The 15,517-nt window shown below is 31.2% G+C and overlaps 1 protein-coding gene across 4 annotated transcripts in view; it reads right to left on the bottom strand.

Annotated features, from left to right (window-relative positions):
* Positions 1-9,930: 9,930 nt before the first annotated feature.
* LOC129229573 (CDP-diacylglycerol--glycerol-3-phosphate 3-phosphatidyltransferase, mitochondrial-like) overlaps positions 9,931-15,517 on the bottom strand; it is a 28,595-nt gene continuing 23,008 nt past the window's right edge. The window contains exons 8-10 of one of the 4 annotated variants that reach the window (XM_054863905.1): positions 12,415-12,497; positions 10,671-10,812; positions 9,933-10,455 (exon numbers count right to left, since the gene is read on the bottom strand). In XM_054863905.1, the coding sequence (XP_054719880.1) occupies positions 10,693-10,812; positions 12,415-12,497 (203 nt within the window). In that variant the 3' untranslated portion in view covers positions 9,933-10,455; positions 10,671-10,692. Of the gene's footprint in view, positions 10,456-10,502; positions 10,813-12,414; positions 12,498-15,517 lie in introns of those variants that run through there. The other 3 variants (XM_054863907.1, XM_054863904.1, XM_054863908.1) reach the window with 3 other exon arrangements.

The raw sequence follows: 15,517 nt of genomic DNA, 5'->3' as shown, positions 1-15,517 counted from the left end.
TAATAAATATTTAAAAAATATTTTAAAGTAGGGTTGGTTGGGGTAAATGGGGCCCCTTTTGAGAACAATTCCTTTATGAAACCTTATACAAAAATTTTAAAACAAAAAAAAATTAAACTCATTGTCTTATTTTATCGAAGACATTAACAATGAACTAAAGTTTATCATCATTTTCTAAAATAAAGCTTTAAATATTCTTAACAATTGTATTAAAAAAAAAAAAAAAAATCGGATGGGTGACTTGCTCCATGATAAGGGGTAAGTGGTTCACCCCCCTTTTATTTAAATTTAAATCAAGCATATCTAAAAAAAGGTAAAGAGGTTTTACTTGATAAAGTATGTACATTTTTTGTATGAATTATTTTTTCGTAAACACATCTATTTATGAGATATTTACTATCTTCTAAATCTATATAGCAGCAAAATTTTAAACAAAAAACAAAACAATTACATCTGTGAAATTTATTGAAAGCCTGTAGGTACATATTTTACTTTTAACGTATAAAGGTGTGTTCAATAAACATAATACAGCTGATTAAGGTCGATTTTGGTAAATTAACCAAAACTGTAAGCTAAAAAAGAAATTGTAAACACTAAATGGCTGCTTCTGTTTAAAGAACTATCATCTTACTGAACTTCATCCTCAATAATAATTCCAACCTCTTCTGCACCAGGCCAATAAAAATTCACACTTTCTATTCGTTCTTGCAACTTTCTTTAAAAATTAGTATCATCAACTTCCAACATTAGACCTATATAATACTTTATGGTTTACTTTGATGTAAGTTTAACAAATACATAATCACCAGCTTTAGCAGTTTTTGTAGCTGAACTATCAATTCCTACTAGGTCATCATAGTTGTCTTGTATTTCACTTGTACAAATATTTAATCAGAATCCCTTTTGATTTGGAAATCCCCTATATTATAGGGGGATCCACTTAACCCATAGTGAGAGCTTACCCCTTTTAGCAAAAATTTATGGGGTAAGTGGTACCTCTCCTCTTAAATACTTATTAATAATATTTTATACAAAAATTCTTGTTGCATGAACTTTAAGTTGAACTATAAGTGAAAAATTAAGTATCATAAAAAAATAATAAAAACTAACCTGGAAAAACGTTTTTGAAAAATGTTGCTTGAACTCGCAAAAAATTTTTTTTTGACTAAGTGCTATGACCTAGAAAAAAATTCCACGGAACCCAAATATATGCAAAACCAATCACTGTGATGAAATTTAGCATGATTAGTGCAAAAAAGTTCGAAAACTTTATCCATATTTCAGTTTTAGGAGGGTGACCCATTTCCCCCAACCAATCCTACTTATTTTTAGAATGCTTTTCACTTTTAAAACCAGAAAAAAAAAAAAAAAAGAAAGAAAGCAATTATGTCAACAGCAGTGTTTTTTTTTTTTTTTTTTTTCCATGTGTTCCCACAAAAGCAGCTCAATGTTTTCAACTGCATATTATTTTTTCATTGACAAACTGAATAAATAATAAAATACGTTTATTGTATGTTACCCCGAAATATTTTTTCCTTATTTCAGTCCCATTAGAGATATTTTTTGGTTTGCTAGTGCCTCTTATGTGTTAAATTTTAACTGACTAATTTTGTCACTCAATGTATATTCCTTTTTTTGTAAAATGTATATTTTGATTCAACAGATTTTGAAATACCAGATGAACACTCAGATCGACTAATGAGGCCTAAAGATATAGTGAGATATGTTGCAGACAGATTTGATATCTATGAATAGGTAAGCTACGAGATGTAAATTTTTATAATTTTCTTCACTGAATACAAACAAATCAAATTTATCTTTCTTTAAATGTATTATATTGAATTTTAAAGCTGTTCATTACTAAAATTTCAATATTAGCAGTTACCCTTTTTTTTTCAACTAACTTTCTAGTTATACTGGCTTTGACTAAAAATTTTTAGTTCTATATATTTCAGGGGTGCGCTTACTCTCACTCCAAGTGCAATAGCACATCCCTCAAGTACTACAGAGCCCTCCAAGAACAGGAATCTTCCCAAAAAGGTGAAAACAATGAGCTAAAAAAAACGGTGGCAACAGATCAGGGAAAAGTCAGGCAACTTTATTAATCAGGGCATTTTGAAAAAATAACAAACATTCAGGAAACATTGATTAAATGAAGAACATTTTTTTTTGCTTTAAAAAGTTAAGTATCCTAATTCCCTACGCATTTTCTACCAATTATTTTGAAAAAAAAATAAAATTAATTAATTAATGAGGTCCGATTCGCTGGCCAACACACATTTTGGTGCCGGGGTATTTGGAGTTGATTTTATATGAATATGATGCCCTGAATTGAAATATGGCATTAGCTTTTGCCTAGGAGCTTGAATATCGGAGATATAACATTTTAGTGAAATACATGTCCACTATTTACAGTTAAATCCATGGATCAAATAAATATACTAAACACGGATTTTTTATTATCAAATTTAAAAATTATTATATTTGTATATAATAATAAATACATACAAACACAATATACTAATTATATACGATAAAATGATGATATATTACTAAGATAGAGGAAAAAATCATTGATGAAACCAACTACTCACTGAACACTTCCGAAACTTCTTTTCCGTGACATTCTTGAATGTTTATAATAAACAAAGAACGCGGAAAAAGTACTCAATGAAACTAACTACTCACTGAACGTTTTGGAAGCTTCTTTTCCGTGACATCCTTGAATGTATTATGGGACAATCCCTTTTTAAATTTCAGCAGTAATCTGCCATTATGTGCGTGCATATCCCATCTTCTTTGGTAGCGGTCCTCCAGAGTTTTAATATCCTGGTGAAATTTTTCACCTTCTTCAGTGGTGTCTCTTAAATTGTCAGGAAAAAGGTCTAAGTGAATGTGTAAATAGTGCACCTTAATGCTCATGTTACACCCAAGATATTTGAAACTGTTAGCATCTCGTTTACCAGTTCAACATAGTTTTCCTCCGCCTCATTCATTAAATTTACGAAGGCAGGAGGCATTTTTTCCCCTATATATGCAAAGCACGATCCGTTCTTATCAAGAACCTTTACAAATTGCTTCATAAGGCCCAGTTTGATATGCAGTGGAGGAAAGATGATTTTCTCTCAGTGCAACTAAGGGGTCGTTAATGATATTCCTTTCCCCAATGTCCATATTTTCTCTTTGAGGCCACTCTTTTCTGACCCAGTGGTGTGTTTTGTCTCTGCTATCCCAGAGGCACAAGAAGCAAGGATATTTGGTGTGGATATATGCTGTCCGAGAAGAAGGTCTACCATCTTCAAGTTCACACAAATCACCCATTGATGTTCATGATACTTTATCTTCTCCAAGACCAAACCTATGCTGTTATATTCTTTTATTTTCGTTCAGTGAGCAATTGGTATGGAACCATATTTGTTCCCATTGTGTAGAAAGGCTAATTTCAAACTTTGCTTTGAGCTGTCAATAAATAGGCACCAATCATCTGGAAAATATTTAGGAAGAGACATTGTTTCCAGGAGCACTTTAATTTCGTGACAAAATTCAAGATTGTCTTCTTGAGAGAAGAAGGGTAGCAAACCCTTTTCTCTTGTACGGTAAAAGGGGATTTTGGTTCCTTGTTCCAGTAAATATTTATCGTTCAACCTAGATACCAGTAATTCAGCAGCTTCTTTTGACTGGTTGAGATGTCTGGTGAGGTCATTTAACTCATCCTGGTTGAAACTTTAAGGAATTGATGATATGCCCTCATAATCACTATCACCTTCATTAGTATCAGATGGGTAATCAGTTGATCACTGATCCAAAAAAGTAGAGCTGATAGAGAAAAACTGATTTCATATTTAGATTCAGCGACCCAAATATAGCTTAAATTAGTTATAAAATCCTAGGCACCAAAAAAAAAAATTTTTTTTTTGGCCTGTGTTATACACTGCCGCATATTAGTACATCTTTTTTCTTCAAGGTCCAAGTATTGAATATTAACTTATTAACCATAGGATGAACTTTCTAAGATTGCTTATGTGTCTGTAAGTTGTTTGTTTTATGTAGCTTAAATTTTCCTTCCACACATTCCATGCTACGCAAAATAAACAACCCTACAGGCAAAGAGGAAGCCGTCATTAATGACCTAGCTCCCTTTCCTTTACTCATTGTCTTGAAGTAATTAGCGTACTGCAATCATGATTTCAAGAAAAAAATCTTTGTTTTTTAAAATTAATACTCATAAAAATTTAGTTATAACTTGGCATTTTTAATGAAGTTGCTAAAATTGAATTATTAATGCAAATCAACTTTGTTTTTTGCCATCGCATTTTTCCCTGTCTCCTCAGACTATACGAAGGTTGTTTTTTTTTTCAGACTTTAAAATTCTTTTATTTTAAAACAAAGTTACACACATATATACTTTGAAATTAATAATTGTTTTTTGCATTTTAATGTTATTTGTCACAAAAGTAACCTAAGATTTTTTTTTTCAACAAGTATCAGGGAAAAGTTCCTGCCGCCACGCTGGCTAAAAACATTCCCCTAAAAATTTCAAGATGCAATCTGCACCACAACCCTTCTTAGGTCCTTCTAGTCCCTCCCTATATATTTGTTGCAGGGGTATTTTGGTTTCCTTGTTTATCCATTGAGCAGTACACATGAGATAAAGCTTCGCTAAAGTCAACATGAGCAAAAAGAAGAAAAAAGTTAACTTAAAATTATGAATTGTAATTAAAGCAGTGAAAGGTTCATTTTACTATACATTTTGTAGTTATATATTCTCTTTTTGTATAAGTTTACTTTTAGTTATTCACCTTTCTATACTTTTAATACTTAAAATTTTTTTAAACAAAACTTATGATTAAAAATTGTGTAATAACAATAAATATCATTTGTGCTCATTTTAAAGCTCAATTGTGTTACAAAATCAATGTACAGTTGAACCTGGTTTATCTGTATTATCCAGATCGAATTTGTGGCCTTATATAAAAGATATGTTCATAGATAATTTTTAATAATGATAGCAAGAACATAACTATTATTACGTTGAACATTCACTTTTTATTTCGACCTATTAATGATAAAGCATTTGAGTGATCAAGCTTTATTCTGACGCAATAAGTGTTAGAAATAGAAGACAGTGGACTAATTCTTTATTAAGAAATGATGTGAAAAATTGTTCTGATATTTTTTAATATCTTTTAAACAATTCTGCATAATTTTGTTACAGAACATGGTTTTTTGTCATAATAAATGGTTACTCACTAGCTTATTTGCTTTTGCATATTACCCATACTACAAGAATTGCTCGGGATTTTCGATTATCCAGATTGCCTTTGGCCCGAATTAGCCCTGGTAAATGATGTTGTACTGTATTTCAATAAAATAATTCCTTTACATCATACCTGAAGTTATTTACTTTGAAGCTAAAGGCACAACACTTTAGTTTTTAAGAAGCTTTAAAAGTAATTGTTGAAATTTGTAGCCTGCAGTTGTATTACAAATGCCACAATGACAATGCAACAACCATCTCAAAGGTGAGCTGTTTCACAAGGTTTTCTTCAATCGCTGTGTTGTCATTGCAACATGTGTATTTTAAAGCCACAGCTCTTAACTTAAAATGGCAGATTTGAATCTTTCTTAAAAACTAAAATGTTGTACAAAATGGACTTTGTAATACGTTTGAGACTCGTTTCACATCCGTCAGTTTCTGGCTTTGTGTGCAAGTCAGCATTGCGTTTGCGACCATATGTTCGTATACATGGCTTGTTCACATATTTTCTATCACCCAGTAAAGCTTTGAAGTCTTGCTCAGACTCATCCTTATATTTTTATATACATATATTCAAATGTGGAGGCTGAAACCAACTTACGTAATGACGAAGATTTGCATTTAATTCAAAACTTAAAGTTTATTATGAACTACTGCTAAATGACTGAAAAGTTGAAATTCTTGATCATTCATAAATGCATCTAAGCAATTTTGTACAAAAATATTGAATTTTACTACCATTTGTCAATGTTTAAAAATGGCTTCATTAGAAAGTAATGAAATGGTCCATTAAAAAAAAATCTTTAACAATATTTACAGTTATACGTCTCGACAACTAGAACTAATGTTCGCACATTTCTAAAAATCCTGATCACAAGTCATTAATTTTTTATACTAAAATTATAGCAAAAAGATTTATGTAGCTGTTGATAAGGCCTAAACAAAGCTTCAAAATATGAATGAAAATTTGAAATACGTAAAATGAGATACATGTGTCTGCAATCTATTTCATTACAGGTAACTTTTTGAAGAGTGCTCAATTTTACCTTTTTTGAGTTTAATGTGTTAATTTCTTACTTCTGTTTTCAATTTAGGTATGGCTACTGAAGCATATATCAGAATTCTGTTGAACAGGAAATGCAGTAAAATAGATCTTAGGAATCTGAAAAGTTCAGTTTTGTTGAAATCAATTTATATTTCCTATTCATGTATATATTAAAATAAAGTAGTGAAATTTTCAGTTTGTTTTATTCTCATAACTATTACAACATTTAACCATTTGATTACAAATTTATTCGTTATTATTTCGATTTTGTTTATCATGAAGTGTTTTTAATTTTTATTTCTCATCAAACAATCATAGTTAATGTTGGGGCATGGTCCACCCATGGTAATCAATCTAACCAACATTGTACTTTGGGAAATATTTATCCTACCCATTTTTAACATTGTCTGGTGTACTAGATGGGATTCAAAGAGTGGAATGTACAAATAGCTCTCGAAGATAAACAAAAATGTAGGCTACTGTGGAGAAATTTGAATAACTTCGGTGAAATCGCTAAGTACCTTCAATTTCTCACCAAGTCTGAAAATTTGGTGCTTTTCTTAAATCTTTGGAAGATTTAAAAACCTTATATCTCCATGGGGGAGGGGGAGGGGATAATTTTGCATCAAATAAAAATTGTTTCAATATGCTCTTTTGATTACAGCGTATTAAAAGTTTTTTCATTGTACCCAACACTATATCAGGGTTGCCACATTACAGGGGAACCTGAAAAAAAAAAAAAACAGGTAATTTTGAAATTTTCCTCATAAACCTAGAAAGTATAGGGAATTTTACTTTTTTAAAAATGGAAGTTGCAAAAATCAATACCCAAATATATAAAATACAAAAAAAAAAAAGAAAAAAGGTAATTTACTTTTTTTTTTTTGTTTGTTAAATTAAATATTAAAATGTCTATCATAAAGCAAAAATTTATTAATGCTTTATTTGACTTGCATCTTGAGTTTTATGTATATATTTAATTCAGAGTATGGGATCAGTGATCAATATTTATTATTCTGCATACCTTTAGTATTTTTTTTTGCTTTTAAGGTCCAAGTAATGAATGCTTAAGAGAAGTCTTTTTTTCATATACAATCGTCCCCACTTAATTGGATAATGGAATACCCCACTTATAGGAATATAAATCTGTGGAACAAAAAAAAAAAACAGCTAAACTTTAATTAGTCATTGCATGATGTTAAAAATTAACACAATTACAGTCGGATCCCGACTAAAGCAAGTATGCGTTCGAAGACTCCTCGCGTAAGTCGAAATTTCATGTTGTGGAAAAGTGTTGTGTATATGATTTTTTTTATTAACATACCGAATCATTTTAGACGTTTTTAAACACCCTTCAAACTGTCTTAAACTATTTTTTTATTTTATAATTTTACCGTTTCTTACGTAAAGAGCTGAAAATTTACCGTATTTTTTTAAAAAAAAGCTGCATTATTCAACATTAAATACTGTTGCGATGCACAAAATCGATGATCAATGGGAGAGAGAGAGTATTATTATAATTAAATCTCATCCTTAACTGAACTCTTCCTGAGATTTTCATTGTTAGAGATTTTTAACGATTGTCGCGAGGCCGACAAACACAGAACATCTTATTTCAATATTTTAATATATATACAGATAGATATGTACGTATGCATAAAAAATACTGCTTTGAGCGTGAGTGACATGTTGTTCAGTAGAAAATTAGAAAATGCTGTCTTGTGATTAAATTTTTAGAAATGCAAATTTGTAACATATTGCTAGTAAGTATGACTTTATTCAGAATTTTAAACTCAGAAGGAAAAGTGATAATTCGCTAGATTAAAAATTTTATAACATCGTAACATAAGTCTTTTTTTCTCTCCCATTCCGGGAGTATAGTTGCCAAGGTTTTTTCTTTAGTCATCCAAGCGACCTGAACCTTGGAGTTGGTTAGACCATGCATACATAATATATATATGTGTGCGTGTATGTAGTTATTATCTCTTAATGTTATTATAACCTCATATCTCATTTTCTGTTGCGCTACTGTTTGGGTAACAGTTGTGGGTTGGGGGGGGGGGGGGGGACAGTTTATTTTCAATGGTCCATTCAAGCTCTTGACAGATCTGTTTAGATACCTTTTTAGCTCTGATTTGCTAAGCGTTACTTTTGAAATTCTAAAACTGGAAAGAAATAAGTACTTTTAGGCTGAAAATAAAAATAATGAGAAAAAAGTTCATTAGATGGCAAAATTTTGCAAATAGTAGTTGCATACACGTGTTTTGAGGTTCCTTGTAATCCCGAAGCATGTATATGCAATTATTTGCAAATTGTGTGCTTTATCAACATTGTTTTGTATCATTTTTACTAATGATAATTCGTTCATAAATTTGTAAAGCCCAAAATACCATTTGTTTCTAAAAACTGGCATAAAAAGGTGAGAATTAAAAGTGCCGGAAAATAAAACGCAATCGTACAAGGAATCCGTCTTTTCTCATTTTTTGAGGATACCATGTGACCTCAAGTCATTAGCAGCTCTCCATTCATGCAATTGTCGCTATCATTTGCTAAATGACTACTGGCGAGAAGAAAGAAACTTCCTTGGGGAAATCTTGCAGTAGGGGTCTCTTTCTGCACACTACTCCCGCATTCGCTTAAGTGGGCTGGTGTGGGGGGTTCTTGGATCTAAGCTACAAAGCCGTTTTCGGGCGGCCTTGGTCTTAAGGAGTTAAATTGTTGCAAACTTTCGCTTTTTGTTTCCATCTTCAAACTTTAGATGAAACAGCGTGCTTAGGTGCCATGATATTTCATCATCTTTCATATTTAGAATAAATAAAGGAAAAATGAGGAGTGGTGATAAAATTAATAAAGCTATGTTTATAGTATGGTATGTGAAAACTAGCACAAAAAAGTCAGTAATGCTGAAAGGATGAAAGTACATTCACGAAGTCAATAACAATTCGAAATTTAGCATCACGATTCCTTTCCAAGTATTTTTGTGTTGAGAGCCAGTAATTCGCTTTAGCTCTAAAATTTGTTGCTCCTGAAAAACTCGCGTTATAGCCATTTTGCGTAAGTCGGATCGCGTTGTAGCGGGAGTGGACTGTACTGTAAGAGTTATGGATCTATAAAATGATTTTTGCAATTTGAAAATTTAAATTTACAATATCTTAAAACTGGAGTTTTGGGCTAAGTGACTTTTGCCTGAATGCCGACGATATATAACTTGAAATTATTAAGAAAAACAGCTTTCAAGGTAAAAGTTAAGCATAGGCTGCATTTTTAAGCACTTACAATTCCTTAAAAATTCATGTTAAATATCTGTCTGTTTTTATGAAAGTTTGAATTTTGAGCAGCACAGTTCCCCCAAATGTGTGTTTACAAGTATGGGAACACCCTCCCCTTCATTTGAAATTTTGAGGCAATTATGAACTCAGAAATTTCATATATAAAGCAATTTACTAAAGTGCAATTGATACCACAACTGGATTAAAAAAAAAAACTTCAATAATTACTGGGATTTATGTTGAACATACTTTTATTTTTTATATGAAAATTCTTTTTGCAAACAACTGCACAGCTTAATTTTCAAAGAGTTGCAGTTTTTTTTTTTTTTTTTGAGCAATTTATTGTGAATTATTATCCTCACTTGACCAAATTGGATGTTGCTCTGATTTTTCATTACCATGACGATGAGAATAAGTTTATCTCATTGTTTTAATATATATTAAGAGGGTGAATTTTTGTCGCCATGGTTACAAATTGTTTGTGTTCATTCAAGGCTTAACTTAACTCTTCAAACTCCACTGTCTACTGGCCTCCGCAAGCTGGATCACTCTTGGGCAGTGGCTTCTATGCCCTACACACACTGGTGATCACGAGAAACACCATATGAGTTCAAGCTGCCAAAAATTCAAATTTTCTTTTTTGCAATCATATTTCAATAATAAAAAGTAGAACAAAGCTGCTGCAGCGTTTCTACAAAGAAAAACAGAAATTAAGCTAATGTAAAACATTGCTTTTATCTCAGATCAGTCGAAAATAAAAATATATACATCAGTTGTTCACAATTATTCAAATCGAACCTATCGATGGCAGTCACTTAAGTCTCAGTTCTTCTATCTTTCATCGTTTTCTCGGTTTATAGCATCCATATTTTTTACCTATTGACCTGTTTAAAAATAGTTTCAATTTATAAATCAAACTTTTCTTCAACACTACAGAGGTATTATATGAAATATTATAATCTTTTAAAAGACTAAAAAGAAACATACATAAACAAATTACATAGTTTTATTAAAAACAAACTATAAAACATGGTGAAATGATATTTCTATACAATGAATGACTAGATAATAACATGTAAAACAGCTTTTAAATATTTACTTAATGTACAGGAAAAGAAACATCAGAAGAAATCTCTAATGAAAAAAGTCACTAATTTGACCCATAATGAAACTTTACGATCTGGTCGCTCAAATAATTTTTCATTGACTAAATTTGTTCTATCATAAAATGTTTGCTGTTCCTGAAAAAAGAAAAATATATGCTTTATTTAAAGGCAGAGTTATTATAAGTATAATTGTGAGAAAAGAAATTGTATTTAGTGAAATTCTGTTATAACAAACTTCGAAAGGCTGCAAATTTTGTTCGTTGTAATGGAAATTTTGCCATAATGGAACTGAAGGGTTATTCACGGAATGTAATAGAAATTAAATCAGTACTGAAACTTTATTTTGTTGTTGGATACTTTGTTGTATTGACATTCACTGTAATGGGATTTCACTGCATTAGCAGTATTAAGTGCTACACTTATTGCTATTAGATACTTAAAATTTTTAAACGAAATTAAGCATAAGTAATAAGGGAGTTCAAGGATTATTCTCAGAATATAAAGGAAAATCAAATCAGGACTGAAAATTTATTTTGTTGAAATGGATATTTCGTTGTTTTGGTATTCGTCATATCGGGATTTCACTGAATTAGCAGTACTAAGTACTATACTTATTACTATCAGTTACTTAGTATTTTAAAACGGAAATGGTGCAAAACTTTTAGTTAACACCAATAAATTTCAATATAATAAAAAGGTAACTTTCAGCTTTCGACAGTATAAATAAAATTGCTTCTCAAAAGTTTCTCTCTTTTACGTGTAACACCGTAACTTCCTTAATTCTACATCACACTTCATAAATAAGGCATCATTATGAAGTTTTTTTCACCACTTTTGGCAAAAAAAAAAGGAGTAACACTGAGACTCCTGATGATGAACAATCAACTTTAAAGTAATAGCACTGAAAAGGCAGCATTAGAAAACACAAATCTTATGGAAATTCTTTAAGGTTGTCCATATTTGACCATTAATTAAAACTTGGTGTGCTTTTAACACACAACTCATGTCAATGAAATGTACAATTTCTGAACAAATAAAATTGAACATCAATTACTAATGTTTTTTTTCCTACTAGATAACAAACATTTAATAACATACACAGGAGACATTTCTACATTGCTAGAAGCATCAATTGCTTTTAAGCAAGATGGTTTTTTTCATGATAAATTAATATTTCAGCCTGTTTTCTGTATCAATAACGTTCAAAATTATCTTATCTTAGGATGAGAAGACCTTGCTACCATAAACAAATTTTTAATATTTGATTCATACAGCTATGTTCACTTATCTAAAATTTCATTAATTATAAGCAGCCATGGGCGCCCATATGCAAAATTGTAAGGGGGGCTCAAATATTTTAATCATGGTTTAGCAGAATATTTTCCCCATCGAAACCGATTTCAGGACAGATTAGAATCATCAAAATTTGACATTTTTAATAAATTATTCATTAATGGCTGGAGAAGAAATATTTTTACATTTTTGCAAAGAAAAAAAGCACTAAAAGCAAGGAAGTTCTAATTTCTAAGGGGGGGGGGGGCTAGAGGCCCCCCTTGCCCCCCTATATGGGCGCCCTTGAAAGAAGCCACTTATGAAAACAAAAATATTACATATTTTTGAATGGATTGTTTGAAATCTTCTTATAAGGAAGAGTGTTACTTTAAAATACTGGGTGTTTAGGAAAAAAAATATATTTAGTTTAAAGTATTGATATTAAAAAAATTCTTTGTTACATACCTCATGTAGTTGTCTTTGCAATTCTTTATTTTCAGTAACAATAACGACTTGAGCTTCAAGATCTTTGTAAACAGACCGATATCCTTAAAATAAAAGCAAATCATTAAAACATAATAGAAGGAAGGAGGTACAGTAAAACCATTTATCCAACCCTTGTTGATCTGGCTAATCTGGGTCAAATTTTTTGTTAAGAAATGATGAGAAGACAGTGGACCAACTCTTTGTTAAGAAATGATATGAAAAACAATATTTTTATGTTTTTGAACATCCAGGAAACAATGCATGTAATTTTTTTTACATAACCTGTTTTTTTTTTTTTTTTTTTCAATAAATGGTAAGATTACTTCTTTAAGGGTTTGCTTTGTTTATTATCCAGGTAACATAGATAATTCAAAATTTTAACTCTCCGGATTACTTTTGATCTCAGACAGGCTTGCCAACTGCTCCGCATCTTGCAGAGTTCCTTCGCAAAAATAGCGAAACTCCGCAGCTTTGCAAAAAAGTTATTTTGCTCTGCATTTTCTGGTCGAGCGTCATAAAGCTGACTATCAAAGCTCAAAAACTATTTTTTGATTTTGTTATTGACTTTTATATAAAATACCGAGCAAAACTTCAAAATGCTCATCAAAATCACCACATAAGCTCCTCAAATTGTTTCCTCAAGGTTCGCAACCCTGATCTCAGTTAGTCCAGACAAATGATGTTGTACTGCATTTTATTTACAACTAAAACGGTAACTTAACTTATAAACTCCATTGTTCTAGTCCTTCAATAGAAAGCATTTTATGTTCAAATAATATCAGATTTGAAAGAAATTCAGCATCTCAAATATCAAAAAGTATTTTTATGATGCAGCATTAGATTTATTCAGGCCCGACTAATGGAGTAGGAGGCGACCTGTGCCTAGGGCAGCAGATTTCAGGGGTGGAAAATTTCATGATGGCAAAAAAAAAAAAAAATTGTTCTGTAGATTTTTTTTCCTTTATATTCAAATTGCAGCAATATGTGAGAGTATGCTTGATAAATAATAAATACAGTGGCCGCCACTTATATGAATCACATTTGTTCTGAGCAATTTTGATTCCATAAAGCGGCCTATTCAATAAAGCTGGATTTTATTCTGTTTTTGAAAATTTGATTCATTAAAGTGGCTGATTTAATTAATCACTTAATCAATTAACTGGCGTCCACTGTATAATATTGATTTAACGATTTTCTAATACATTTCACTGGTCTGGATTTGACTGCATTGAATGTCTATGCTCCTCGATTCAACGATATCCTTGATTTAACGAAAGCTTTTTCCAGCTCCTTGACAATCGTTACATCGAAGTTATGCTGTACATAGATTATTAAGAATAATGGGCAGACTTGTCAACATTGCCTGGAGCAGCAAAACTACTAGAGCTGACCCTGGGTTTATTACTTATATACAGAGTTGCGAACTTTTGAAAATCCAAAATTGTAGCAGCAGTACAAAAAATAGTGATACGGAATTAAAATTTTTTATACAGAATATTTTAAGATGTTTAAATATTAATTTAAAAAACCGACTTATAGATTATTAGCTGTATCTTTTACCCAGTCGGCATATCTTTTTGAAGTAAAACATCATGACCACCATGTTCAACTGAAAAATCACTATTGCAAATAGGACATCTTTTATGCGCAGAAACAGCCAGCACACATGTAGAAGTTTGATTTTCTGAACTCACTGGTTTAGTTTTTATGCCGTTTATGTTTTTTTCTTCTTTTTTTCGTTTTTGGGATTATAAATTTAAAAAAAAAAACAGAAAATTGTAATTTTTGGACCCGCTTTCATAACGCGTAGTTTAAAGTTGTAATCTACGATTTTTTCGTGGCAGTTCTGCATATATATGCAGGGGTGATTGTGTTCCGGTATTTTACCGAATTTCCGGTATTTTTATGTCTGAAAATACCGGAATTATGTTTGTTTTTGTTATGCTTTTATCTCCCTGCCTCCGCATTTTTTAAAATTATATAATACTTATCAAATATACCTGCAAGAGCCTTCAGATGGACACCTATCCCTTAAGATGGGCAAATGTCAAGATAATTTGTGTAACACTAGCTCAAAAGTAACTTTGTAACCCATTAAAAATTTAATCAAAAGTACACACAATATTTTGACTCAGAACTGTTTAATACTATGGCAAAGGTGCACTTAAGTAATAGGGGCCAAAGATTCCCCCCCCCCCCCCCGTTCTCGCTTTGAAACTTTCAGGTATTTTTTGATGAACTCACAATCACCCATGTATATATGTAAGAGTCTATGCTTCTTTGATGTTGTGATAAACATTATAAACAGTTTTGTTAATTAAATCATGCATTGCATAGTTGACATAGGCAAGGAAGTTGGCCGACAAATTGTCTGAAATACAACATTGTTCATCAAGTGTCAAGCAAGTGCATCATTATTTTTGAATGAAAACTGTGACATAACAGGAAGTGCACAGTTAAGTGCATTTGTGTGTCACACTAATGATAATTTTGCTACCAATAAATAACTTCTTGATTCGTGCCAACTAGTTTCAACTCCAAAAGAAGACATTTTTAAACAACTTAAAAAGGTAATTAAAGTTACAAAAGCAATGTGGGCAAAATTAGATATTTTTTGCACAAATTCTTGAATGATTGGCAGCACATAAGGTTTTGTTACACTGCTTGAAAATTATTCGGAAGAAAACTTTAATTAAAATATTGTATTACCCATCAAAAAGCTTTTTGCTCTGTTGCTGACCATGAAGCGCACTGTCTCATCAAAATACGACCTCTAGCTCGCATTTTATTAGAGTCCTAAATCGACAAGTTTTTCCTGCACAAAGCTTCTCCGTTACTCAGACTTAAAGATAAAATATATTATTTCAGTACAAAATCACATAATTAGCTCAAAGGTAACTTCTTTTTCTTTCAATTTCTTACGTTTTTCAGTCGAAAAAATAGTGAGTGCAAGCAGAACTCTTGCTAAAAAGGTTGGTCACTCCTGTTTTAGATGCTTGATTTTTTAAAGCTAATATTTTCAACTATAGAGGATTTATTAGATAAGTTTAACTTTAGCTCATTAGCAAAACTAGTTGATGAT

This window comes from Uloborus diversus, chromosome 9, assembly GCF_026930045.1.
Source record: "Uloborus diversus isolate 005 chromosome 9, Udiv.v.3.1, whole genome shotgun sequence".
Classification (NCBI taxonomy): domain Eukaryota; kingdom Metazoa; phylum Arthropoda; class Arachnida; order Araneae; family Uloboridae; genus Uloborus; species Uloborus diversus.
The sequence above is the reverse complement of the archived record's forward strand: the minus strand, read 5'-3'. Positions and strand labels throughout refer to the sequence as shown.